This window comes from Carlito syrichta, unplaced genomic scaffold (genome assembly GCF_000164805.1).
Source record: "Carlito syrichta isolate Samal-C Ts95f unplaced genomic scaffold, Tarsius_syrichta-2.0.1 Scaffold101933, whole genome shotgun sequence".
Lineage (NCBI taxonomy): Eukaryota > Metazoa > Chordata > Mammalia > Primates > Tarsiidae > Carlito > Carlito syrichta.
The window spans coordinates 543,903-569,448 of record NW_007046029.1 but is presented as its reverse complement, the minus strand read 5'-3'; the positions used below and the strand labels follow the sequence as shown (position 1 = coordinate 569,448).

General features: G+C 45.2%; 1 protein-coding gene across 1 annotated transcript in view; it reads right to left on the bottom strand.

Annotated features, from left to right (window-relative positions):
• Positions 1-18,557: 18,557 nt before the first annotated feature.
• LOC103267050 (IQ domain-containing protein H-like) overlaps positions 18,558-25,546 on the bottom strand; it is a 94,489-nt gene continuing 87,500 nt past the window's right edge. The window contains exon 10 of the mRNA XM_008064658.1: positions 18,558-18,641. Within this exon, the coding sequence (XP_008062849.1) occupies positions 18,558-18,641 (84 nt within the window). The remainder of the gene's footprint in view (positions 18,642-25,546) is intronic.

Sequence of the window (25,546 nt, the reverse complement as noted above, 5' to 3'; positions counted from 1 at the left end):
CCTGTGCGGCTTCATCTACAAGTACATGTCAAGAAACTTGACCTTCTTCTCATTCCTCAAGCCACCATTTCCTTTACTGCTTCCAGAATCCTTAGATAACTTTCTCTGCTAATTGCCGGTCAGGAGATCTTTGAATCCACCTGGAAACTGCAAGCCCTGGCTTGGACCTGTTCCACTTCTCCGAGCCAAACTGATGTCAATCTCACAAGTATTGATTTATGGTTTCTGTAGCTTCTGTCCCCTTAAAATGTATATAACCAAGCTACAATTCAAGCAAAGTGGGTACACGTTCCCAGGACCTCCTGGGGATAGGTGGCACAGGCCTAAGGTCACTCCCATTTGGCCCAGAATATACCATCTTTAATATGTTACAGAGATTGGTATCTTTTGTTGACAAAGGGAGGAAACAGAATGTCTATGACTGGAGAGGGTGATGTAGATGTCCAGTTGCAGAACACACAGGTGGTGAAGCTGGGATTTGAACCTACATGAGCAAAACTAAAAAGCCCATGCTTTGAGCACAGTTTAAGAGTCATATGATTCAGACTCGACTCAACATAGTTGATGCCGTTTAGCATCCTTAGATGTTTTGTAATCAGCGAGACACAGGAGAAATACAGCCACCCAGCCCAGAAGTCTGACTGGGTCAAAGGAAATCTGGGGGATATACATGATGACTCTCAAACAAAAGGAATGATTTTTCAAAACCAGATTACTTGCAGCATTTGATATAAAGCAACATTTCTATGTATATTGAAAAGTACTTTAAAATATCTTTAGGCCAGGCACAGTGGCTCATGCCTGTAATCCCAGGACTTTGGGAGGTTGTGGTGAGAGGATTGCTTGAGGCCAGGAGTTCAAAACTAACCTGGGCAACATATGAGACCTGGTCTCTACAAAAAATAAAAAATTTAGCCAGGCATGGTGACGCATGACTGTAGTCCCAGCTATTTGGGTTACTGAGCCTAGGAGGTCGAGTCTGCATTGAGCCGTGATCATGCCACTTCACTCCAGCCAGGATGAGATCCTGACTTAAAAAAAAAAGATTGTATTTTAAATTGAGAGCCATGCACTAAGGAGTTTGAACGCCACAAGTAAAGATAGGTTTCGTTTAGGGAACCTGAGTTAAGAGTGAGGATCTTTGGACTATTCCTACAACTTTTCTGTAAACCTAAAATTTTACTCAAATGAAAATGTTTAGCTTTTAAACTTAGGCGTTTTGAGAGTACCCCAGCCATATGTGGATGGGTAGGCATGGCTCTGCTGCTAAGGAGAACACACATGTCCTTAGTCCAAGGCTGTATGCCTGTGAACCACAACTTTTTCATTTTATTCCTTGTTGCTCTTCCTAATAAACCAAGATGTTGAAGCTAACTACATGCTCTATTAATTATATGAAGGTGAACTTGAGTCATATTTGTTACTGAAGATGATTAATAATTACCAGTTCTGCACATGTTTCTGGTGCATTTCAGTAAATAAACAGGGTCCGTTGTTGGGTAGTAATTGATTAATTAGCACTTTCATCCTACACAGCCCAATGGTCTAAGGATGCTGAGTTTGAGATATTGCTCATAATTATTACAAGAAACAAATCTGTTCCATTTCTCAGTTTATTCTCCTGTATACTAAGTTTTCTTTTCTAAATCGAATGCTTAATGGTTCAAAACTGTATAGGTTTTAGTCAGATAAATCAACTCATGAAAAATTGCTCCTCATAATCTCAAAATCTTGTTTTTGTGTGAACTAGGGTGAAAACCTTTCCATGGCTAATTTTAACCCTGGATCTTGCTGTTAAACTGGATCAACACTGGAAATGTAGGGCACCTCCCCACCATGCAGGAAGCGCTCCCAGAGCCCCTGGTGTCACGGGGCGCTGGGATCTCATTTACTTCCACCACATCAGATCAGCTTGCTCAGGAGTGCCAGTGTCACCAGGCTGGGACTTCACAGCATGGGGCAGACCACCTGGTGACCTTCAGAGAGATGTCCCCACATGCAATATCATAACTATGCTGCAAGTTAGGGATTTCTAGTTTCTGGGGCTAGCATGCAGTTGTTGAGAGAGTTCCGAGCAGGGGTTCAGGCATCCTGGGTTCTCCCCACATTCTTTCTTGAAAGCACTGTGGGGGCTGGCATGTCACACACCTCCCCCAAGCACAGGTCTCCCAACTGTAAAATGAAGGCTTACACCAGGCCCAGTGTGGTAGCATGAACAGTCCAGCTTCAGAGGCAGGCACACCCAGCCCAGAATCTGGACTTGCTCTTACTACTTTTAATCTTTTAGAGAAATTATTTCACACCTCTGAGTTTCTTCTTTGTTTACTTGATTTTAAGAATCAAACAAGATATGAAAATACTTGGTTAACTATGCCATATGAATCTAATACATTATTAACATGGTTAATAACTTTAACTGGTTGATGCTATCATTTTTTCTTTCTTTCTTTTTCGTTCTTTCTTTCTTGCTTGCTTGCTTTTTCTTTCTTTCCTTTTTTTTTTTTTTTGAGTCAGGGTCTCACTGTCCAGATTGGAGTGCAGTGGCCCAATCATGGCTCACTGCAGCCTCGAATTCCTGGGCTTAGCGAGGCTCCTGTCTCAGTCATCCAAGTAGCTGCGACTACAGGCCTGTGCCACCACGCCCAGCTAATTTTTTGTAGAGACGAGGTCTTGCTATATTACCCAGGCTAGTTTCACAATCCTCCTGTCTTGGCCTCCCAGTAGGCTGGGATTACAGGCATGCGCTCCGTGCCCACCCATAGTATGTATTTCACAGATACATCAAAATGCCCATGTACTGGTCTAACAATAGGGAATTTTCAACATGCTTTATGCTGCTATTAGAATTGCATTGGGTAAAATTTCCAATGTGTCTTCATAATTTATTGCTAAGTGAAAAACATAATGTGCACAGTATGTCTGGGATGAGCCTGTTTTTTAAATTATATACATGAAGAAGAAATAACCTGTATGATAGGAACACAAAATGATAAAAGAACAATCACGGCATATACTAACCAAGTAGCTCTTACAACTGAGAGAGAATGTCCTGGAAGATGCATATGTGAGCATGTGCATTTATATATGTGTGTACTCACATATACATACATACAGCTTTAAACTTCTGAACCGTTGGGGAAGGCTGAGGGTAAAACACATGCTTGTTGTGCGATACTATGTGATGTCACATATTGTCATGTGCTTTGAAGAAAAATGAAGCAGAGTTGGAAATAGAGTCATAGTGGTGCTCCTGGGAGGCAGCCAGTGCCCTCTGGCCCGGTGACAGTTGAGTGGAGGTTGGGATGCAGCAGGGGGATGGCCAGGCACACTGCAGCAGGCACAGCGTGCCAGCAGAAGGGTGGCGAATGCATAGCCCCAGGCGGGATGGCAGCAGCCAGACGCCGGAGCTTGGTCATGGGTAGTGACAGGCGGTGGAACCATGGCTGAGTTTTACATTTCTTTCCTAGGCCCTTCTGCTTTTCAAAGTCTCTGGTTTTTTGTTTTTTGAAGAAGCTATGTGACCCTAACTGGTTTTTGAAATGAGCATAGGTTTCTGTAGTTAGAAAAAACTTTAATACTACAGGCATACTGAAAGACAGAGCAATCTTAACAAAGATGTCTATAAACAGTTTTAAAAGCTTGTCATCTACAAGCTTCTGTTTTCATGGTTTTAGTGCCAAGAATCTGTGCTCTGGCCATAAGAATGAAGGGATGAGGAGATTTCTCCTTGGCAACGAAGGTCGAAGAAGTGTTGTGGCCATGACTCTTGGTCTTTATAAAGGGTACTGGGATCATCCTGCCTCCAGTGCCTGCTCAGGCCCTGCTGCACAGATGTCACATGCCTCTGAAAAGGTCTGCTCCTGTAGCCCCAGAAACACAGTGGCATTTCAAGAGCCGGGTGGAAAGCTCTTCACCACCTTACTGTATCGCAGGTATGCGGCTCACCTGCGTCTGCTATTCAGGAAGATGGAACATCACAAAACGTGTCTCCCCTGTCTCTGGGGCACAGGCATGAGTTAACGCAGGCCTAGAGGCCACGCTGCAGGCTGCCCTTCCTGGCCTGTCTGGCAGATGTGCACGTGGGCACGCACTGGTGTAGGCAGGGACAGAAGTGCCCCGTGACAGCTTCCTATCCTCAGGTCTGTTCCATCTATTCACACCATGCTCTTCTGATTCAGAAGGTGTACGTGACATCAGGTCAGATGAAAATGCTTTCAGGATACTGGGGTGCCAAAAAAATGTGTCCACATTTTAAGAGATGTTATCTATGTGTTGCTTTTTGAAGTTGAATGATGGTAGAAATGTGTAATATGATGTTTACTCAAAAGATGGCATTCATCAAATGAATGCTAGCATCACCATGCGACAGGTAGGACAGTCAAAGGAAATGGCAGAAGCACGGTTGTTGTTCAAGGAGTGTGGGATCATTTGGAAGTGGTCTTTGAAATTCGGGAATGCTGTGGAAGGACGACAATGGAGGCACAAGTATACAACAGGACCTCCAAAACACCCAACACCTGCACACATCCATGATGAGTCTGAGACGCATGATCCTGTGTGTGACATGCACAAGGGAAGACCCGGGAGACATCTCGCAGTGACAAGCCCTGAAGTCATTCACTGTCATCAGAAGTGTCTGGACGGTGATGGAACTACTGTGAGCACTTCTTGTAACTGCAGAAGTCACACGTGACTTGTGTCCATCTTTTGTTATCAGTATATATCGAGTATTACAATTTTAATACAGTTTTTTTCCTCTCTTAAAATGTGCATCCTCTGTATGTACAGTGTTTCTATGAGTTTAGCTGATAACCAATAACCAGGAGTGCAGGACTGGAGGGTGAAACTGGCATGTGATTGTCAGGGTCTCATCTGATGGGTGAGCTGTGCTTAGCTTCCATCAAGTGGTTCCTTCCAAGGGGAAATCGGCCACAGGGAACTATTTGAAAATCATTCAGTGTTTCCCAGCCAAGTAAAAACACAACCCTTTTGGGTAATAGATGTGGGTGCTTATGGGACTGGAGAAAATTGCAAACTATTTTCAGAAAGTGTTTGTCCATTGTTTATGATGACGCAAGGAGAAGCCACCTCCTACGTGATGTGTAGAGTTGTGCCCTTTTGATATGCCAAGGATGGCAGGGCTGAGTCAAGGAACATCAGAGCTAGAAGGAGATCAAATTCCAGCTCTGCTCTCTTATTTCTTGTGTCGGGAGCTTCAGAACTTAGGAGAAATCAACTGTTTATTAAGGATGGAGCTGGAACTAAAACTCACCAAGACATTGAAATCCAAAATAGATGTCATCTCTGTTAGCACATGAAGTGTGTGCCATATGAATTCCACACCCACATGGAGTGTCCACATGTGCTCCAGGATCCCTATCCTGTCCTCCCAAGTGTGTGCAGGTGTGTGGGGCACTCACCCTTTATGCATTGTGTGCTTGTGTATGTAGGCACCAGAGCCATGGTCAGCGTGAATTCTAGAATGTTTGCTTATTTATTTTTGAGTTGGGATCTTACTCTGTCGCCCAGGGTGGAGTACAGTGGCTCGATCATGGCTCATTGCAGTCTTCACCTCCTGGACTCAGGCAATCCTTCCACCTCAGCCTCCCAAGTCCCTGGGACTACAGGTGAGCGCCACCATGATTGGCTAATTTTTTAAAAATTGTTTATAGAGATGAGATCTTGCTATGTTGCCCAGTCTGGTCTCGAATTCCTGGTCTCAAGCAATCTTCTCACTTGAACCTTCCAAAGTGCTGGGATGACAGGTGTGAGCCGCCACACCTGGCCTAAAAAACAGCTTTTTGAGGTCTTACTGACATTCACAAGCTGCACATATTGACACAGATTCTCTCCTAGACTAAACTCCAGTCAGGCTTCTCTGAGCCTTTGCCTGGGTCCAGGAAGACTTGAACAAATGTTGACACCGTTTCTGGCAGCTAAAGACTGTAGCCCCGGGATGGCTCCAACCCCTGAAAGCACCTGCTGGGAAAAGCCAAGGAGGCCAGGAGGATGCATGGCTTCTGATGACAGCCAGGCTGGGGTCCTATCTCAGCATCTGTGGAGGGCAGAGCTTCCACAGTGTCAGCTGGCAAAGCCCCATGGGTCATGGGTCGTGGGAGTCACAGGAGCTGCCTTTTGGTGTAGGCTTCACTTCATGGCTCTACTGGCCAACACTGTCCTTTCCTAGTCCCTCCTTCTCCCTACCCCCTTTTTTTGAGTTAGAGTCTCACTCTGTTGCCCAGGTTGGAGAGCAGTGGCATGCTCATGACCACTGCAGCCTTGTCCTGCTGGGCTCAGGCCATCCTCCCACCTCAGCCTTCCAAGTAGCCACAACTACAGGCACACGCCACCACACCGGGCTAATTTTTTAAAATCTATTGTAGAAACGAGGTCTCACCCAGTTGCCCAGCCTGGTCTCAAACTCCTGGACTCAAGCAATCTTCTTGCCTCGGCCTCCCAAAGTGCTGGGATTCCAGGTGTGAGCCACCACACCTGGCTAATTTTTTGACTTATTGTAGAGACAAGGTCTCACCACCTCCTTCTCCTTTTAAGATGCCCAGTCACCTCTGATGAATCCCAGATGAATTCAGGTCACAGTGGTGTACTATAGATTGACATCTGTCCTTGACACTTCAGCGTCAGCCTCATCTTTGACAAGATTTAAAGTGCAGAGTTAGATAAGTGTTGACATCTGCACAGGCTCAAGAGGCCGTCTGTGTGTAACCAGAGTGAAGACAGCCGGCACCCCCACCCTGGAGTGCTCCTTCTGCCCTGGGAACCCTCCACCCCTCTTGCCCTACTGCCACTCCATTCCCATGCCCACACCTCTTTGTATCTTCCACCGTGTTCAGTAAGTGAGTATATGCTCTTTTGTCTGGATTGTTTCGTTCAGCATGATGACTCCGAGGCTCTTCTGTGTTGCTGTGTTTGTGGGTAGCTCATCCCTTTTCATTGCTGAGTGGTATTCCAGGGAACAGAGGGCCTGTGATTGTTTTCACCCATTTGTATGTTGATGGATGTTTGGGTTGATTTCAGCTTTTCCGTCTAGTCACAAAACTGCTGTGAACATTCCTGTGCAGTCCTTGGATGTGGATGTGTGCTATCTTCTCTCGTGGGTGAGTACCTAGGACTGTACGTAGGGCTGAGTGCTGGCTGGTGTGGTGGATGTGGTCCCTTGATTTTTTTTTTTTTTTGAGTTGGAGTCTCACTCTGTCGCCCAGACTGGAGGGCAGTGGTTGCTCCCGGCCACCACAGCCTTGACCTGCTGGGCTCCGGCAATCCTTCCGCCTCAGCCTTCCGAGTAGCCAGAATTACAGGTGCGCGCTACCACGCCCGGCTGATTTTTTGATTTATTGTAGAGATGAGGTCTCGCTGCCCAGGCGGGTCTCGAACCCACGGGCTCAGGTCCCTTGATTTTTAATGGCAGTGTAGAGCTCTTTTACGCGATGTTCCATACCTTTGAAACAATACCCTATTGTTGAACATTTAGACCTTTTTGTCTTATAACTTTTATTGCAAATGACCTTCGTTTTTCTGGCTTAAGAATGTGGTTATAGATATTTGACTTAAAAAAAAAAAAACCAACAAAACTGAATGACTAGAGAGCCACTGTAGGGAGCCCAGAACCCAAGAGTGTGTTCCTACATAATTGTGAAATTTTCAGTGATTACAAAAGTGAGTATTTTTTGTCCTCTGCTGGGAAGCAAAGTGGGATGAATCTTCAAGCAAACCACGATTTTAATTTGAATTTGGAGTTCATTTTGCAGCCAATAGAAGGTCTGCTGCTCTGCTATGGAGCTTATGGGACTGTGATTTCATCATAACATTCTTTAAGAGGCATCTGCGATAAACTTGGGTGTGGCCTTTTGTTTCTGGGAGCTATAATTAGCCATCTGGTATACTTGATAACAGTATGTTAAATAAAAAAATCTTAAAATGTAACATTTTACTCACTTCTCTCTCCCATTTCTGCTCACCTATGTGTGTGTATGTGCGCACACGCGTGCGTGTGTGTGTGGTGACACACATAATATAGTGACAGTTGCAGAAGTGAAACAAAATGTTTACAGATTGGTAAATAAATGCTTGAGGGACCATTATTGCCATCCAAAAAAAGAATAATTCAGAATTCTACCAAACCAACAAACTTATTTTATGCTTAGAAGTCAAAGCTGTGATTTTCTGTGCTATGTTTAGGGTCTTCTTACAACAAAACAAAAATAGTTTTTACCAACAGATTTTTAAACAGCAGGGACATGCTTATTATTTACTGTTTTGGTATCTTTCCCTCATTTACATAAATACCCCAGAAACCAGCAGTTTAAAACTAATAAAAGCCAAGACCCTCCATCAAGCGCAATAAAGTTTCACAACCACGAGTTAGACTGTTAGAGTGAAAAATAAACCTATATATGTGGTTATGAAGGGTTTTTTTTGGGAAAGTGTATAATCACATTTCAAAGTTAGAACTTGCATGTGAAGTAGAATGCAATAATGGTCCTCAACATTTATGCGCAGTGCTTCATCTCGGGGCCTCGCTCCCAGCACTGTCTAATCAATCCGCTGCTTCCCTAAGGAGCAGATATTGTTCATCACCATTTTTCTAGCTAGAAACTGGAGGACAGTGTGACCAGGCTGGAGACAGGGCAGGCTGGGGGCCAAGCTCCTGGCCTTTGTTGTTCTGGGAGGCTCTAGACGGACCTCCTGAGAGAAGGCATCTAGCCTCTGCCCCGTGCTGATGATATCGTTAATAAAGCAAGGGTCTGTGGCTTGAGCTGCCTCAGGCTCCCGGATATGGTCCTGCCCCTGCACAACTTTCAGAAGAGAGGAGACACAGACAAGACGAGGAAGAGCCTCACTGCACTGGGCACTGGTGATGGGTTGGTCCAGACTCCTTCCAGTGAGAAAGGCCGCGTCCTCCTTCTCCAGCCTCCACTCTCATGTCACTTTGGCAACTTAATTTACAGTTTTCCAGATAAGATTTGCCATGATTCGTGCATTTAAAGAGTTGACCAAATCTGTTATGCACATTAAAGCCAGAGGAACAGTAAAATAAAACTAATGAACATTTATGTTTTTGGAAGTATAATTAACGTATGCTTGAGAAATTCTGAAAGATAAACATTTTAAATGTTAAGATACTTATTGCTTTCCCTACAGGGCCAATCTTGGGAATTAATGAGATAACAAATGGAAAGTGCTTTGAGCTCTTTAGGAGAATGGGGCCAGATGAATACCAATGATTAATAATTGTCAGAGCCATCAGTTACTAATACATGACTTGTGATAGAACACGGATTCTTACACTTTAAGTGCAGAATGCTTACAATTCTTAGGATGACTTGGCCAAAATAATGCCCCGAACTCCTCCCAGGCTATTCTGCACCTTGATGAAAGCTCTTTCTGACCCTTCCAGGATTTCCTGACCTCATACCTCCTCTCCCAGACAGAACTTGACCTCATCTTGGGGACAGAACTTGACCTCATCTCAGGGACAGAACTTCGGGGCGTGACTTCCAACTTCCAGCCTGGTGATGCCTTCCCAGCATCCTCTCCCGCCACAGCCCTGCAGATCCAGCCCCCAGAAGAAGTCTACCGATGCCGCCTTTTCTCCCGACTTCGTCGAGCACATTGTTGTGATGCCTTGTGACACTATTCCGTGAGCGGGAAGTGGGCTTAAGTTAACCTGTCCTATATTTTGCACAATACACTAGAATGAATTATTCTAAAAGTGTGCAGATCCTTCCATGATCTGCAAGTGAAATCAAACCTTCTGCTTTACACAACATGCTAGAATTTGCGGCAAAAGGGCAAATCCCACATTTATTTTTGTCTCACCCAAGACATGGGGAGATGCTGTCACCCAATCCTCGTCCTCATATCCTAACGGAGGGTGGTTGTAGCACCTCCTTGCATGGAGGTGTTGGAAAGGAGCACTCAAATGCTGTATGTGAAACCCTTAGGAATGTCCAGGAGATGGTACCAGTAGTGAGGGAACTATAGAAGGCAGCTGGGCAGGTCAGCTGCACAGGTAGGCCGTAGCACATTTACTGTTGTCATCTTGTTGGATGCTCTACAGTCAGTTTACCGTGGGTAATACCTTAAGGGAGATGCCATCTGATCACACTCTCCAACTCTTGCAAACATTCAACGTTAAGTAATGGTCACTGCTCCTACAAGGCACCTCTGTTGCTTCATATAAGCTTCTCTCAAAAACCTCCTGAAAATGGCATGCTGTTTCCCCAAATCCTCCTACCAATAAAGCTTTCAGTTCCTGTTTAGAACAGTGAACACTCAGTGACCTGCTGTAACTTGGAACACTCTAGATATCACATATGTAGAAATGATTCTTATTGCAAGCTTGCCTCAGTTTCCCAAGAGCATGATGCCTTTGTAGCACATACGTGTACTAAAAGACAATGGAGCATGCTTCTATGCAAATGTTCTGTAATTAAAACATTTCTCTCGTTTAAGCTGGTCCTCTGGCTTCTTCTACTTAATTACTTGAAGTGACTGTCTTGTTCCACCACGGGTCCTCCCTCCATTCTGAAGTCATAGGTGTTCAGGCAGAGGCTGGCCCCATCCCCTTCCAGGGAGTCCACTCTGAACAGGAGGCCTGTGTCCTGCAAAGTGCATTCACAGCAGAGGCAGAGAGGAGAGAGGCATTGCTCGGGAAACTGAGCAAGAGGGGAAAAGCAGTGCAGGACACAGGCTCGCTCTCCCACTGTCAGTACCTTGGCCCAGGTGGGCTTGTCAAAGCCCACACACACTTCGCCTGGCCCGGAGCGGCTTTGTGTGTTACAGGCCTCACCACGCGGTGATCCACTGCTGTGCTGAGCACAACGGAGGCAGTGTTCTGCCTGAGTCCCGAGCAGACGAAGGCCATACGGAGCCCAGGGTTTCGGGGATGCTCAGGACATGACTGTGCCAGTGAACTAATGAGTCTCTCAGACCTTATGTTGCTCTGGCTCCCACCAAGGCGGCTCCGGCGGGCACGCAGTGCTTCCTATCTGTCAGGTGCCTGGATGGTGGGCCTCAAACGGATTTGAGGGGTCTGGCAGAAATGGAGGCTAGGCTGCACCCGGCCAGGCAGGAGGCCAGGCAGGAGGCCGGAGAGTGAATGTTTCCAGCTCTGGCCAAACAAAAGCTGACGCGCTCAGAAAGCCTCATCGTGCTACAGGACGCTCAGGGAGGCTGGATCACGGTCAGAAGACTGTCACAGAAGACTGACATGCCTCCCTTCCCCAGGGCCCTCGGGTGTTCTTACAGCCAGAAAGGTCCGTCTGTGAAACAACACAAGATCTGGGCGTTGCAAGCTGCATATTTCCCCTTCAGGGATACTCACTGGCATCAACACCCTTTTGGACAATTGTGAAGCAAATGCTGCAAGTCAGTGTCAGCACCACATACTTTTAACAATTTGCCTCTTTTAAGGCACTGTACTGTTGAACTAAGCTTGGGAAATCCTACCGCTGTGTTAACTGGAGACCTAGAAAATCAAATGGTGATTCAAGCCGAGGGCTTGATTACATCTTAAACCAAGAGCAGATACTGCCACCTAGATACATTCTGCTGCCTCAGCTAACTAGTGCTGGCTTATCCCGCTCTTTGAAAAAACAGCAACATCAAATACCAGTGGCTTGGTACAACAAAATACAATGAATGATACAAAAATCACTTTAAAAATTCATATAAACCTACTGTCAGTGTAATTTCAAGTCTTGAACAAAAAGGCACGTGTGCTTTGCTGAATAACAATGCTAAACCTTTCCCCAACTTTTCTTTTTTTCTTTTTTCCCCACCTTTTCAAGTGCAGAAGATGAAAGATTATCAGGAATAAGAGAAAACTTTAGAAAACACAAAAAATAAAGGTTCCATAATCTCAATGCCTATAAAGAAGTCGGTTAGAAGGGACACCAGGAAGACTTAGTACCCCCTTCTTTGGTCAGATTGCTTTCTCATGAGTTTGGGAAGAGGAAGAGATTGTCCAATACTCTCAAGTGAAAACACAAATGGGTTGGGTTTAATAAGTAAGATTACTTAATAAACAGTATTTAAAAGAGCCTTTCATCATACTGTTCTGGTCCCCCTCCTAACAAACCAAGCAGACTGATTTCCCCACTTTCGTTCCCCCCAGCAAGAGGACTATTGTCCTTGGCGCTCTAGCGCCGGTCCCAAGGTCGGCCGCCTCCCAGGGTCAGGTGTCAGGTATGGGAGGCTCTTCTCATCCTGGTTCTGCTGCTCTTCCTCAAACCTCATTTTGTTTTCCTCCGTCACTCCTAGAATGGTCTCCACGTCATCGATGGTTGTCTGTAAATGAACAGTTGAGAGAGCGCTCATCACTTGGGGACTGCTTACCTGCCCCCTGCGCATTTGCTCCTTCTTGGAGTTTAGTCTGGTGTAGACCAGGTCTGCTCAGGTACATCCATGACTGGCCTGTCCACGGTGCTGGCTACATCCTTGCTGAAATGAGCCGAGAAGTTGAGAAAACAAATTTGGAAATCTTTCCAGAATTTTTACGTCTATTGCATCTAATACTGAAAACATTAGGCTTCTATTTTGAATATGCTTATTTTTTCATTTCATTTTTCTAGTAATCCAATTTTATCGTGTTTTACAAAACTATTGATCCATGAAAGGTCAAAATAAAACAAACCAACACAAACAGGTTCTTCACTGTGGATCATTTGCAAGGCTCTGGTCTTGCCACCCTAAAATGAGGGTGTATTTCCACTGGTCTCTGGGAAGGAAAGTGATACCTTTCCATTTTATTTTATATTTTTATTGAGGTATGAGTCCCATAATACAAAATTCACCCTTCTAATGTGTACTCTTCAGTGGGTTTTGGTGTACATCTAAGCAGGCATCACCAGTATGTAACTCCAGAACGTTTTCGTCACCCCAGATAGAAACCCTGTGCCATTTGCAGTCATCCCCATCCCTCCCACTCCCCCAGCCCGTGGCAACCACTACTCTACCTTCTGTCTCTGTGGATTTGCCTCTCTGCATGTTTCCTACAAATAGAATCACACAATATGTGGCCTTATGTGTCTGGCATCTTTCACTTAGCACAATGTTTTCAAGTTCATTCATATTGCAGCATGGATCATATTTCATTCCCTTTTTATGGCTGAATAATATCCTATTATATAGAATATTATCTACACAATATAATAAAATTCACTGGTTTCTCATTTAATGGACATTTGGATTGGTTTCTGCTTTTTTGATCATTATGAATAATGCTTCTATAAACATTAATGTATATGTTTTTGTGTCACTGTTTTCAGTACTCCTGGTTATATACTTAGGAGTGAAACTGCTGGGTCATATGGTAATTTTATGTTTAATTTTTGAGGAACTGACAAACTTTACAGCTGTGACACCATTTTATATTTTCACCTGCAACACATGAGGGTTCCAGTTTCTAGTTTCTCTACATCCTTGCCAATATTTGTTATAGTGTTTATACTATAAATTGCAAACATCTTAGTGGGTATGAAATGGTGTCTCATTGTGGTTTCGATTTGTATTTTCCTAATGACTCCTGATGCTGAACATTTATCTTCATATAATTGCTGACCATTTGTGTATCTTCTTGGAAGGAATGTCTATTCAAATCCCTTGCTCTCTTTTTAATTTGGTTATTTGTCTTTCTATTGTTGAGTTGTAAGAGTACTTTACATATTGTAGATGCTACAGGTATATATGATTTACAAATATTTTGTCTTATTCTGTGGGTTCTTTTTACTTTCCTTTTTTTTTTTGAGTCGGAGTCTCACTCCATCAGCCAGGCTGGAGGGCAGTGGCATGCTCCCTGGCTACCGCAGCCTCGACCTGCTGGGCTCTGGAGATCCTTCTGCCTCAGCCTTCCAAGTAGCTGGAACTACAGGCGTTCATTACTACGCCTGGCTAGTTTTTGATTTATTGTAGTGATGAGGTCTCGCCAAGTTGCCTGGGCTGGTCTCAAACCCGTTGCCTGGGCTCAGTCAATTCACTCACCTTGGCCTCCCAAAGTGCTGGGATTAGAGGTTGAGCCACCGAGCCCAGCCTCTTTTTACTTTCTTTATATTGTCCTTTGATGCACAGCAGTTGTAAATTTTGATAAAGGCCAACTCATCTATTTTTACTTTGCTTGCTTGTGCTTTAGCCATTGTGTATAAGGAACCAATGCTAACTCAAGATCATTAAGACTTGAACCTATGTCTTCTCCCAAGAGTCTCAGAATCTTATCTTTAGGTTTCTGACCCATTTTAACTTAATTTTTACATATGATGTGAGGCAGAGGTCCAACTTTATTCATTTGTGGATATCCATTTGTCCCAGTGCCATTTATTTATTTTTCCTTTGCCTGTGGGCTCAGGCAATCCACTTGCCTTTTAATTCTAAAGATGTGGAGTACAATTCATGGTTAGGTATACAAATGTTCATTATGCAGGTACGCTTGTTGATGAGGTGTGCCTCCCCTTCCCCAGGCAGATTCCCACTACTGCCAATCCCGCTTCCCACCCCCCCGCCTCCACCCCCCGCGTTCCCCAACCCGGCAGTTTCCAGCTACTACCAGTCCTTTTCTTATAGTATTACGATAATCGTTCAGGGTCCGCTTATGAGCACAATTCATTAAAAAAATTATTCTTTTTCCATTGAACAGCTTTGGTACTCTTGTCAAAAATCAGTTGACCAGAATGCATGGGTTTATTTCTGAACTCTCACTTCTATCCCATTGATCTATATATCCATTCTTATGCCAGTACTGTTCGACTATCATAGCTTTATAGTAAGTTTTGAAATTATTTTGAAATAATTCAAGTGAGTCCCCCACACTTGACTATTCTGGGTCTCTTGCATTTCCATGTTAATTTTAGGATCATCTCATCAATTTCTATAAAAATAAAAGCCAGCTGAAATTAGGATAGGAATTACACTGGATGTGTAGGTCTATTTGTCTTCTTTAATTTCTCTCACTGATGCTTTGTACTTTTCACTGCACAAAACTTGCACTTTTCCTGTCAAATGTAAAAGTACTTTATTTATTTATTTGATGCCATTGTAACTTAAATTATTATTATTATTATTATTTTGAGTTGGAGTCTCACTCCATTGCCCAGGCTGGAGGGCAGTGGCACGCTCACGGTCACCCCAGTGTGAACCTGCTGGGTTCCAGCGATCCTTCTGCCTCAGCCTTCCAAGTAGCCGGAACTACGGGCATGTGTTACCGTGCCCAGCTAACTTTTGATTTTATTATAGAGACATGGTTTCACCAAGTTGCCTGGGCTGGTCTTGAACCTGTGGGCTCAGGCAATCCACTCGCCTTGGTCTCCCAAAGTGCTGGGATTACAGGTTGAGTCACTGAACCTGGCCTAACTTGAATATTTTTAAATTTTATTTTTGGATTGTTCATTGCTAGTGTGTAAAAATACAACTGACTCTTGTACATTGGTTTTCTGTCCTGCAACCTTGCTGAACTTTGATAGGTTGTTTGTGGGTTCTTTAGGGTTTTTTATTTAAAAGAATTTGCCACCTACAAATAGAGATAGTTTTGCATCTACCTTTCTGACATGAATGTCTTTGATTTCTTTTTCTTGCCTAATCACTCTGTCTAGAACCTCCAATACAATGAGGAACAGAAGAGGCAAGAGCAGACATCCTGCCTTGCTTTTATCTTGGGGATAAAAGCTTTTGGTCTTGTCTCTTTCACTGTGATGTGAGCTGTAGATGTCCTCATCAGGTTGAGGGCGTTACTATGTACCCTCAACTGTGATGTGAGTGGTGAATGGTCCTCATCGTGTTGAGTACGTTACTGTGTACCACCACCTCGTTGAGTGTTTTTATCACACAGGGGTGTTGGGTTTTGTTAAGGGTGTTTCTGCATCACCTTCCATTTTCATTCAGCCTTTACCTTGCTGGTAAGTCCTTGCTTACAAACTGCACATACCTATTACAATGCCACTAGGAGCAGACAGAAAATACTACCAGAGATGAACCTATTCTACTTTGTTGAGTTTTTGCTATTACACCTATATTATTGAGATGTGAAGTTTTGCCCTTAGACCTTCTAACATAAATAAAAACCAATGAAACAGCGATTCATCTGAGAAGGCTGGAAGCCATGGGTTATTAAAAAGCTCCCAGAGAACATTTGCCTTTTGCTGATCTTGAAAGTCAGAGAAAGGGCAGAGAAAAGCATTCATTTTGTCAAGGATGGTTGACTCTGCCAAATTCAAGTCCAACCTCAAGTCCAAACTCTCCTTAGTCTGTGTGGGTTCAGGGATGTACCATCTGATTCTGTATTTGGACAGGCTAAGCTGGCAGACAGGCTCAACATTGTGCACGTAGCAGCAGCAGATAAAGTGATGCCAGCTTAGCAGGAACTTTAAATGCAAATGATGAGCACAGATCCTGCAGGACCAGTGGACACTCATGTAACACTGGTCTATTTTTTTTTTTTTGAGTTGGAGTCTCACTCTGTCACCCACGATGGAGTGCTGTGGCACGCTCACAGCCACCCCAGTGTCGACCTGCTGGGCTCCGGCAATCCTTCCACTTCAATCTTCCAAGTAGTCGGAACTACAGGCACATGCTATCATGCCCAGTTAACTTTTGACTTATTATAGAGACGAGGTCTTGCCAAGTTGCCAGGGCTGGTCTTGAACCCGTGGACTCAGGCAATTCATTTGCCTCGGCCTCCCAAAGTGTTGGGATTACAGGCTGAGTCACCGAGCCTGGCCTATTTTTTATTTTTACATCAGAGTCTCACTCTGCAACACAGGCTGAAGTGTAGTGTCACGATCATAGCTCACTGCTGCCTCAACCTCTCAGGCTCAGATGATCCTTCTGCCTCAGCCTCCTGAGTAGCTGGGACTACAGGTGCTCTGCCACGCCCAGCTAATACTTTGATTTTTTTCTGTAGAGATGAGATATCGCCATGTTGCCCAGGCAGGTCTTGAACCTCTGGACTCAAGCAATCCTACCACCTCTGCCTCCTATAGTGCTGGGATTATAGACATGAGCCACCAGGTCCAGCCATGGGGTCTATTTTTTATTGAATCTTCTCAGTAATGTAGGAAAAGCAACGTCATTTGTCCAGCTCATAAAATTACTTTGAAGAGTACATTGTTATCATTGTTATTGTTATGAAAGGAGTTAGGCCTTAGCGTGAATCAAAAATGTATTAACATTATATTTTAATCAAACTTTTGTTAAACTTTTCATTTAAGAGAAAAACCCTTGTGGTTTCCACTGGAGTTCTTTGAATTCCTTTACCCATTCAACATCGTGAAGCCTCGGGCTGGTGATGTGATCAATACCACGTGATCATCTCTGCTCAGGCAGTGTTTCTGAAACTCCTGTACAGACATTGCTCCTGCATTGTTATTTTTTTTAAATTCAGGGACACATGTGCGTGTTTGTTCCAGGAGTATACATATGGCACACTGGTGGGGGTTGGGCTTCTAGTGTACTGGTCACCCAAGTGATGATCATTATACCCGATCAATGTGCAGGTAACTTTCCCACCCTCGCCCCTCCCACACGCCTCCTTTTGGAGTCTCTAGGATTTGCAATTTACAACTCATGTCCACGGGCACCATTGTCTAGTTCCCACCTATCAGCAAAAACATGCAAGTCTGGTTTTCTGTTTCTGAGTCAGTTCACTTAGGATAATGACCTCCAGCTCTTTCCACGTTGCTGCAAAGAACACGATTTCATTCTTTTTACGGCTGTGTAGTATTCCATGTCTGTGCAGATCCCACGTTTTAGAAACCCAGTCAACCACTGGTGAACACTTAGGATGGTCCCATGACTTTACTATTGTGAGTAGTGCTGCAATAAGCATATGAGTGCAGGGTTTCATTTTTATATAAAATCCCCCTTTTTGTAAGGATTTCTTTCCTTTGGGTAGATTCTCAGTAGTGGGATTTCTGGGTCAAGTGACAGTTCTGCTCCTGTATTTAGAATTAGAGTCAATTACGCACGACTGAATTTTACAAACCAACAATCTTTTTTTGTGTGTGACCTAGCCACAAACCAACAATCTTTATATGGAGAAACAGAGTGGAAAGGTGCCCACATGTGTGTTGAGGGTGTTTCTGCTTCTCCCCAACACACACACCTTCCCAGGCCTTGGAGCTTCTCTGGCCCTAGACCCTGGGGCTCCCCAAATCACTAATCAGGTGTTTTATTACCTGAAGTATAGATAACTTTCTCAATTTTTGGTTGCGACAAAAATTGGCTCCATTGTGACGTTCCAGCTTCACCTTTGATATCAGAAACCTCTGCTGTCTTACCAGTTTGGGTTTGAAAATGGCAGAAGTTTAAAGCGAGTCTACCGTATTTCAAAGAAAAAGTTTCAAACTATTAAATTTAACTAACGGCGTCAGTGGGAACCTTATAATATTGACCCTGCGCATTGTAAAGTATATACTGCCTATGATAAAAAAAAGAGATGGTTTAGCACTTGTTTACAATACAGCATGAGGTATTTTCAGCCCTTGTATAGAAATTAACCAGGATCGTTAGTTAATTAACACCTCACCTTAAAATTGGTCTCGCCTTGCATATTAGGTGCTGATATCTCTTGATGGATGATGAAGAGATTGTGGGCAAAGGTCATGAGGACCCCCTGGAGACCCTCGCCGATTGTTCTGTTAATGATATCCAAACAAATGAGTTTACCACCGTTTCAGCACAGGCTTAAAAACAATCGCCTCTCATTTGTGCCTGTCTGCTGATGGAATTTAATGAGTATTTTCAATCTCACAAGGTGGCAATCTTCAGGGAGATATGAAAGATGGGGCTCCATTTTAACTTGTCAACAAAAAGGATTTGCGTAATAAATATTTTTTATTAATCAACTTAGCAGAATCTAGCAATGAGGTCAGTCATTTCTAGCAAAAGGCTACCACTGTGCCAAGGACGCTGCATGGGCTCGTTTCAAAAATGGTTCCAGTGAGGTTAGAGGATGGCCACTGAGTGTGATGCGAGCCTCACAGTGCCCTGGTCCAACAACATGGACATCTCGGTGTCCTGGACACTGCTCTCTGGGGCTTATTTTCTATTTCATGAGTTCAAGTGATTCCTGCTACTTAGGAGAGGAGGAGACTGAGCCCCGCTCACAAACAGCTGTCTTTATAAAGCTGAACATCCACGTTAGCGAGACTTCAGAGACAGCCTGCAAACCATCCTGCCGCATTGTACTGTGGTCATGAACGTTCCAGAACAACCAGACCACTGTCAGTTTTAACATGGAAACAAAACTCTAGGGTATTTTCTAGCTATTTTTTGGAATGTTCTTTGTCAAAGGAGAAAAAATAGGCTAAATGACTGGATTAATTTTTAAAACCTGTCCTGTCCCAAGGTAGTGCACCAAAGGAATGGCCCCTTGAGGCGGCTGCCAACACTTTGGGGATGACTCTTCCACAGCAGTTACCTGAGAGTCTAAGGCTGGCCCTTTGGGACAGACTGGAGGCAGAGCTTCCCAGTCCCTCGGGTAGGAGCCCAGGGTTATGTGTCCTGCCACTGCTGTGTGGCTCTGGGGAAGTCACTCAAGCTCTCGGGGTTTTCTTCTCCTTTTTTCTGAAAGGAGGGACCTGGATGAGCCCAGCGCTTCCTGATCTTTGGTGTCACATTCCCCACATCCAAGGGCGATGCACCCCTCAGCACTAAATTTGAGGGTCTCTTTTAGGAAAATAAACAATAGCCAAAGGCAACTTCTGTCCATTAATTTAAAGAAGTAAGGTGCATTTTACTGCCACAGGGTCAGCATGTGCTTCTTAAACATCAGATTCCTGGACTCTGCCCCAGATCAACACAATCAAAGTCCTTGGGTTGGGGTCCAGGCCTGTGAGTTTCATCAAGCTCCCAGGTGATTCTTCTATATACAAGAAACAGAGGACCATTCGAATGTTAGAGACACCGTAGGGATGTGCGTGGGGGTGAGAGCGAGACAGAGGCTGGGTCCACAGATGGCTTTAGGCCCTCTGGCTCCCTTCCCTCAGCCTCCTAGGGCCATGGTCCCCAGACTGGGAACTAAGGGGCTGGAGGAACTCCAAGTCTCCTCCCTTACTAGTGCATTCATTTCTTGAATTTCCTTCATTTTCTCCTCCGATTCCTCTATTTCTCAGAAATACCCCAGAACAAATGGGTTTGGCTTGAAGTTATCCCAGAAAAGCCAAACCACACATCTCTGGTTTGTGAAACCAACCCTGTGGGAGTCCCACCTTCCCTAAAGAGGTGACTGATGTTATTCACAGCATGACCGATGGCAATAAAACCAAATGATCAGCCCCAACAGAAGCTTCAGGGAAAATCAGACAACAAAAAGAAAGCATGAGCTCTAGAAAACAGGACTGTCCTGGTCATGTCTGCGAAACCATCCATCCTCCACCTCCCGAGTTCACACCTTGGTGCAATTCCGGAAACACTGGCTGTAATTCCAGTCTTTTATCTCATACTCAAGAGGGCACAGCCAGCTGCAAGGGGGACTTCCGGGGATACTCTTGGCCTCCTCTAATATTCAAAAAAAGGAAATGAGCAAAATCTGAACCAACTTGCCCAAGGAGCTATGTGCCCCCAAAGCTGAGGGTCTTCTGTTATTTACGAGGGCTCCCCAGACAAGGCGGCCAAGCAGTGTAGACTTTGTGGTGTCATGGAAACAACACCAGGGTCAGGGTCAGGAGACAGACAACCTAGCGTGTGACCAGGCAAGTCACATGCCCTCCTCATGCCTCAGTTTCCCATCTATAACATGAGGGCTGATGAACCTCAAGCCATTCCCTGCTCGGATATTCCCCAGTTCTGTGACCACAGAGGGATGGCAACAACATGGGGCAGAAGACGACAGGAAGGGCACAGCATTTCTCAGCCCTCCTGTGCCAACAGTGTCCTTTCTATGGGACGTACAGATCACTATGGCTGTGCAGGACACTCACCAGGCAGACCACTACCATGGCAGCCAGCCCAAGAGGTCAGGCAGCCTCGCCTGGATTGCAGGTGCAGGTGTAGGGAAAGTGGGCGGTTCCTCTCAGCTCCCTGTCTGAATACTCATTCTGTAGAAACACGCCTGCCTCGCTGCGAGGTCAGCCTGATGACTGGGGTTTCTCTGTTCCCAAAATGGTCTCTTCCATCTCCTAAGTTCTTGCCAGACTCCTGTCTGGCCAAGAGCCCACCTGGACGAGTCTTCTTGGGGCCCCCACCTCAGGAGCTCTGCCTCTGCCTTGCTGACATCACCCGTCTCATTCTGTCAACTTTGGGACACAAGTCCTGCCCTAAGTGTTACCTGCTGACAGGCGTGCTTCCTGCCACCTGCTGGCCTGGGTCTCTCAGCAGCCTCCTGGTGAGCTCCTGTGGTTGCGCATACCAGCCCCCCAACGCCCCCCAGCCTCACGTTGACCTTCTAGTCTCTGTGGTTGGAATTTCCCGGCTCTCTGAGCTGGTGCTGCTCCAGGTGGCCTCCAGGTGATCACAAGCCTGGGGCCTGTGTGGGGCCTGTCTCCATCACCCTCACACAGCCCCATCCCATGAGAGTGAGGGCTTGTCTGCTCCAGTCCTGCCCCCGCTGTCCTTTGCAGTTAACCTTCCATGCCTCTGGTACCCAGTAGGACAGAGTTCATGCCTCCACTCCAGGGCCTGGTTCTCGGTCTTTGCTAACTCATCTGCTGGAATCCCTGAGCTCTTAGAAATATACACGGACCAGGAACTCTCTTGCTTAGTTCCAACTCGGGAAGATGTAAGTTTCTTACCCCCACTTGCCAACCTGGGGCTTGGCTCTCTCATCCTTGTCACTCCTGGTGGCCTGTGGCCTGCCCAGCCCTGGCATCATGGTGTCCCATCTGGAGGAAGTGGCATTGTGAGCACTTCTAGCTCCCAGCAGCCTCTGTCCCCTTCCTGGCTCATCAGGGGTGGACACACTGGACCAGGTTCACTGAGTGTTTACTGCGACTGTGGCAGCTTTAGGAAGGCAGGGCCTTGCCTATTTAGCTCACTGCTGTCTCCCCCATACCCACAACGGTGCTAGGCACCGTTCATGAGCGCTTCCGTGTTTTCTGGGAAGTGTGGTTGGCAGGGAGGGAGCAGAGGGCAGAGCACCACTGGAAGCTGAGGTCTCTCCTCCCTGCCCACACCTGGGATGTCCCTGGACAGGAGGATCTGGCAGGCGAGATGCATGCATGCGTGTTGGGATGTTACGGGCTGAGGTCTTGTTTCTGCTGCCACCAGAGCAGTGTAACAAAAGGGTGAAGTTCTACAGGTTTATGGGACTTTGGGAAAGGCTGGAGCTGGGGGTACCTGGCCATTTGTCTTCTTCCCAGGTAAGAGAAGCACAGAGACTGCGTGCACTTGATTAACTGCAGCCATGTTCTCGCTCCAGAGGGAAAGAAAACAAAACACCCATGTCGCCCCACAGGACTGATGGGGTGATGCCACGGCATCAATCATGGTCTTTTAGAACTGACAGTGCTCTCGTAGAACAAACGACTGTGTTCTGGATGGGGGTGTGGAGACCTGACCTGGCACCCATTTTCAGGGTTCACCTCTTGGGACCAGTTTCCAGGGGCCTGACCATGCTGTGGGGAGACTGAGGCTGCACAGAAGCATCAGTGCAAGGGAGAGGAGCTGGCTCCTCCTTAGTTCGTTTTTATGAGTGCATCTCTCTCTCTCTCCCTCTCTCTCTCTCTCTCTCTGTGTGTGTGTGTGTGTGTGTGTGTGTGTGTGTGTGTATGTGTGTCCACCATGTCCACACTGCTGTAGAAGTTATAAGGAGGAGAGACACTAGGCAGAAATGGTTTCCCAATATGATAGGACAATTAAAAAAAGAACTGGCATCTACATGCCAGGATATAAAGTAGGAGGTAACTCACAGCTGTAGCTCTGGACTCCCGAGTCCAAAGGGAGGAGACAGCTCTGGCCTCCACAATGTCCTGGAGAGAATTCTGGAAAGCTGAAGGGGGAGGGGAAAGACCTCCGTGCGCTGCAGGCTTCCTACACATACATACCTGGGGAGGCTATAGTAGGCCGGAACTGGGTCTGAAGGGCTACAGGCCCACCTGTGAGGGAACCAGAGCCCTTTCCAGGTGTGCCAGAGTGACACCTGCCTTTTCACAATCGGGGCATCCACAGTGGCTCCCTGGCAGACCTGGCCTGCCTACAGGTGTGTGTTTTGGGGGTGAGATGCTGGAAGCCTAAACACTCACCTGTCAGCATTGAATAATCACTCAATCAACTTATGAATGCCCACCCTCACGCCCGCAGTCATCTTCTATAATACCTGAAGGTCTAAATAAAACAAGGAAGACTTCCAGCAGGCTAGCACACTGGTTCAAGTGCGTGGGAAACTGTTTCTGGTTGGGTGAGTCTATTTTCTTAACTTGTCAATCTCACACACATGAACCATACTCACAACATCCCCAACTTTTCTCTCTTCAGGTGCTCATACAGGATAAAAATCGTTCCTTGTCTGTCCTGTAAAATTTGAGTGGGGAGAAAAGAATTTGAGAGGGGAGAAAAGAGATTGCAACAAAGAAAATAAATGGAAACAAAATATAGAAAATGTTCCTGGCACAGAAAGCCCACTAAGATTGATTTGAAGTCTGGAGTTGCATCAAATATTGTGAGAAGCACATTGAGAAGGTCGTCCTCAGACTGGTCGTCCCCAGTGCTTCTGCATGGGATCCTCTGGATACTTGCCTCAGAACCATCCTGGGTACTTGTTAAAAAGCATTTTCATGGACATCAGCCAAGATCAGAATCCTGGGAAGGAAGTCTGCCTTTTACCTCAGCTTCTGGGTAATTCTTGTGCATGTCAAGGTTCAAAAGCCATCTTATAAGAGTGATGCATTAAAAAAATATAAAGAACACTCTGGTACGTGGAACAAATGTGTACTTCAGTGGTAAGCTGCATGTTGTCACAGCTCACCTACTGACCCACCAGCTGCTTCGGTGGGAGACATCTCACAATTCAGTAAGTTACAGTAATTGATAGATGCCCACATTCTGTCCAGTCTGATGGGGGTGTTCCATTGATTTCCCTTTCCTGCTACCCTGTGGGAAAACCTGTTTTGCCTCCATTTACATATTCATTTCAATGTTCCTGATATATGAAATTTTCTTTTTCACCTGTTATAACAGCTGGTTCTCCTGTTAACTAAAGTCTTTATGAGAGGCTTGCTTGACCCTGTTTTGAATATTAGCTTTTGACAGTTTTCTCCAAATCAACCCTGGAGTCATCCATAGTGGAAATGACTGCCCCATCACTGAAGCCCAAAAAAGAAAACCATATTTTGGGGAGTTGGTAAAAGAAATCACAGGCCAGAACGATGGCCACTCGCCAACTCCCCAATTCACCAGAAGACCCAAGCATAGGGACAGACACTGGCCCAGGACAGCAACTATCAGTGCAGCTGCACACTTGAGCCACCTAAGGGCTGTAGAGTTGGAGGCCTGAGCTCACCCTCCAGGGGAACTGGGGTGGGTCTGGGCTGGCCGTGGGCTTGGTGCCATGCTGGTCACATTAGAGCCTGAAAGTAAATGACAGTATTCTGAATATATTGGGTTAAAAAAAAAATCTTTAAAATGAACCTTATGCATTTCTTTTACTTTTTAAAAATATTGCTCTGAGAAAACATTAAACTATCTATGTGGCCCACATTTTTGGCTTGAATTATATTTCTACTGGACAGTGCTAGCTAGGGCTTTATTGTTGACACAAATACAACAAATCACTTCCAATAAGCAGTTCTCATTTCAGAATTTTCTGTCTCCCTTTTAAAAAATAGTTCCATGTTGAGAAGAAACATCAGCAATCATCTGTCATCTAATACCCTATGCAAAACACGATCATAGAAATGTGACTTCCAGAGTCCTGGGGAAATGTACTAGATTTTTTTTTTCCTGCTGGGAGCAGAATTCTTGGTAGGCAGAGCTCTTTCAGTACTTTAAAATTATGATTTCACTGTCTTCTAGCTTTCATAGGTTATGCTGAAAAGTTAGCTGTCTATCCTACTGTTCCTGTGAAAATAAAATGACTTTTTTTCTTCTAGCTACATTTAAGATTTCCTCTTTCTCTTTAATCTTCACAGTGTGGCCATGGATGCTCCCAGGTGTGATTTTCTTTGTATGTCTCTTGTCTGAGGTTTGTAGTGCTTCTTGGACACAGGGTTTGATATATGTTTTCATGTCTTTTACCAGTTTTGGAAATTCTCAGCCCATATTCATGTAACATTGCTCCCTCCTCTCCTTCTGGGCACCAATGACATGGAGGTTAGACTCTTCCCTCCAGGCCTTATCTGTCTCTACTGACCTGTTTTTCAGGCCACTTGTTCTGATGTCCTCCTATTAAACTCATATATTAAATTTTTTATTTTGTTATAATAATTTTTAGTTATAGAATTTCCATTTGGCATTTAAAATTTTTTTAATGGTGGGGTCTCGCTATGGTGCCCAGGATAGTCATGAACTTCTGGGCTCAAGTGATCCTCTTGTCTCAGCCTCCCAAAGTGTTAGGGTTACAGGTGTGAGCCACTGCACCTGGTCCTGTTTGACCTTTTTTTTTTTT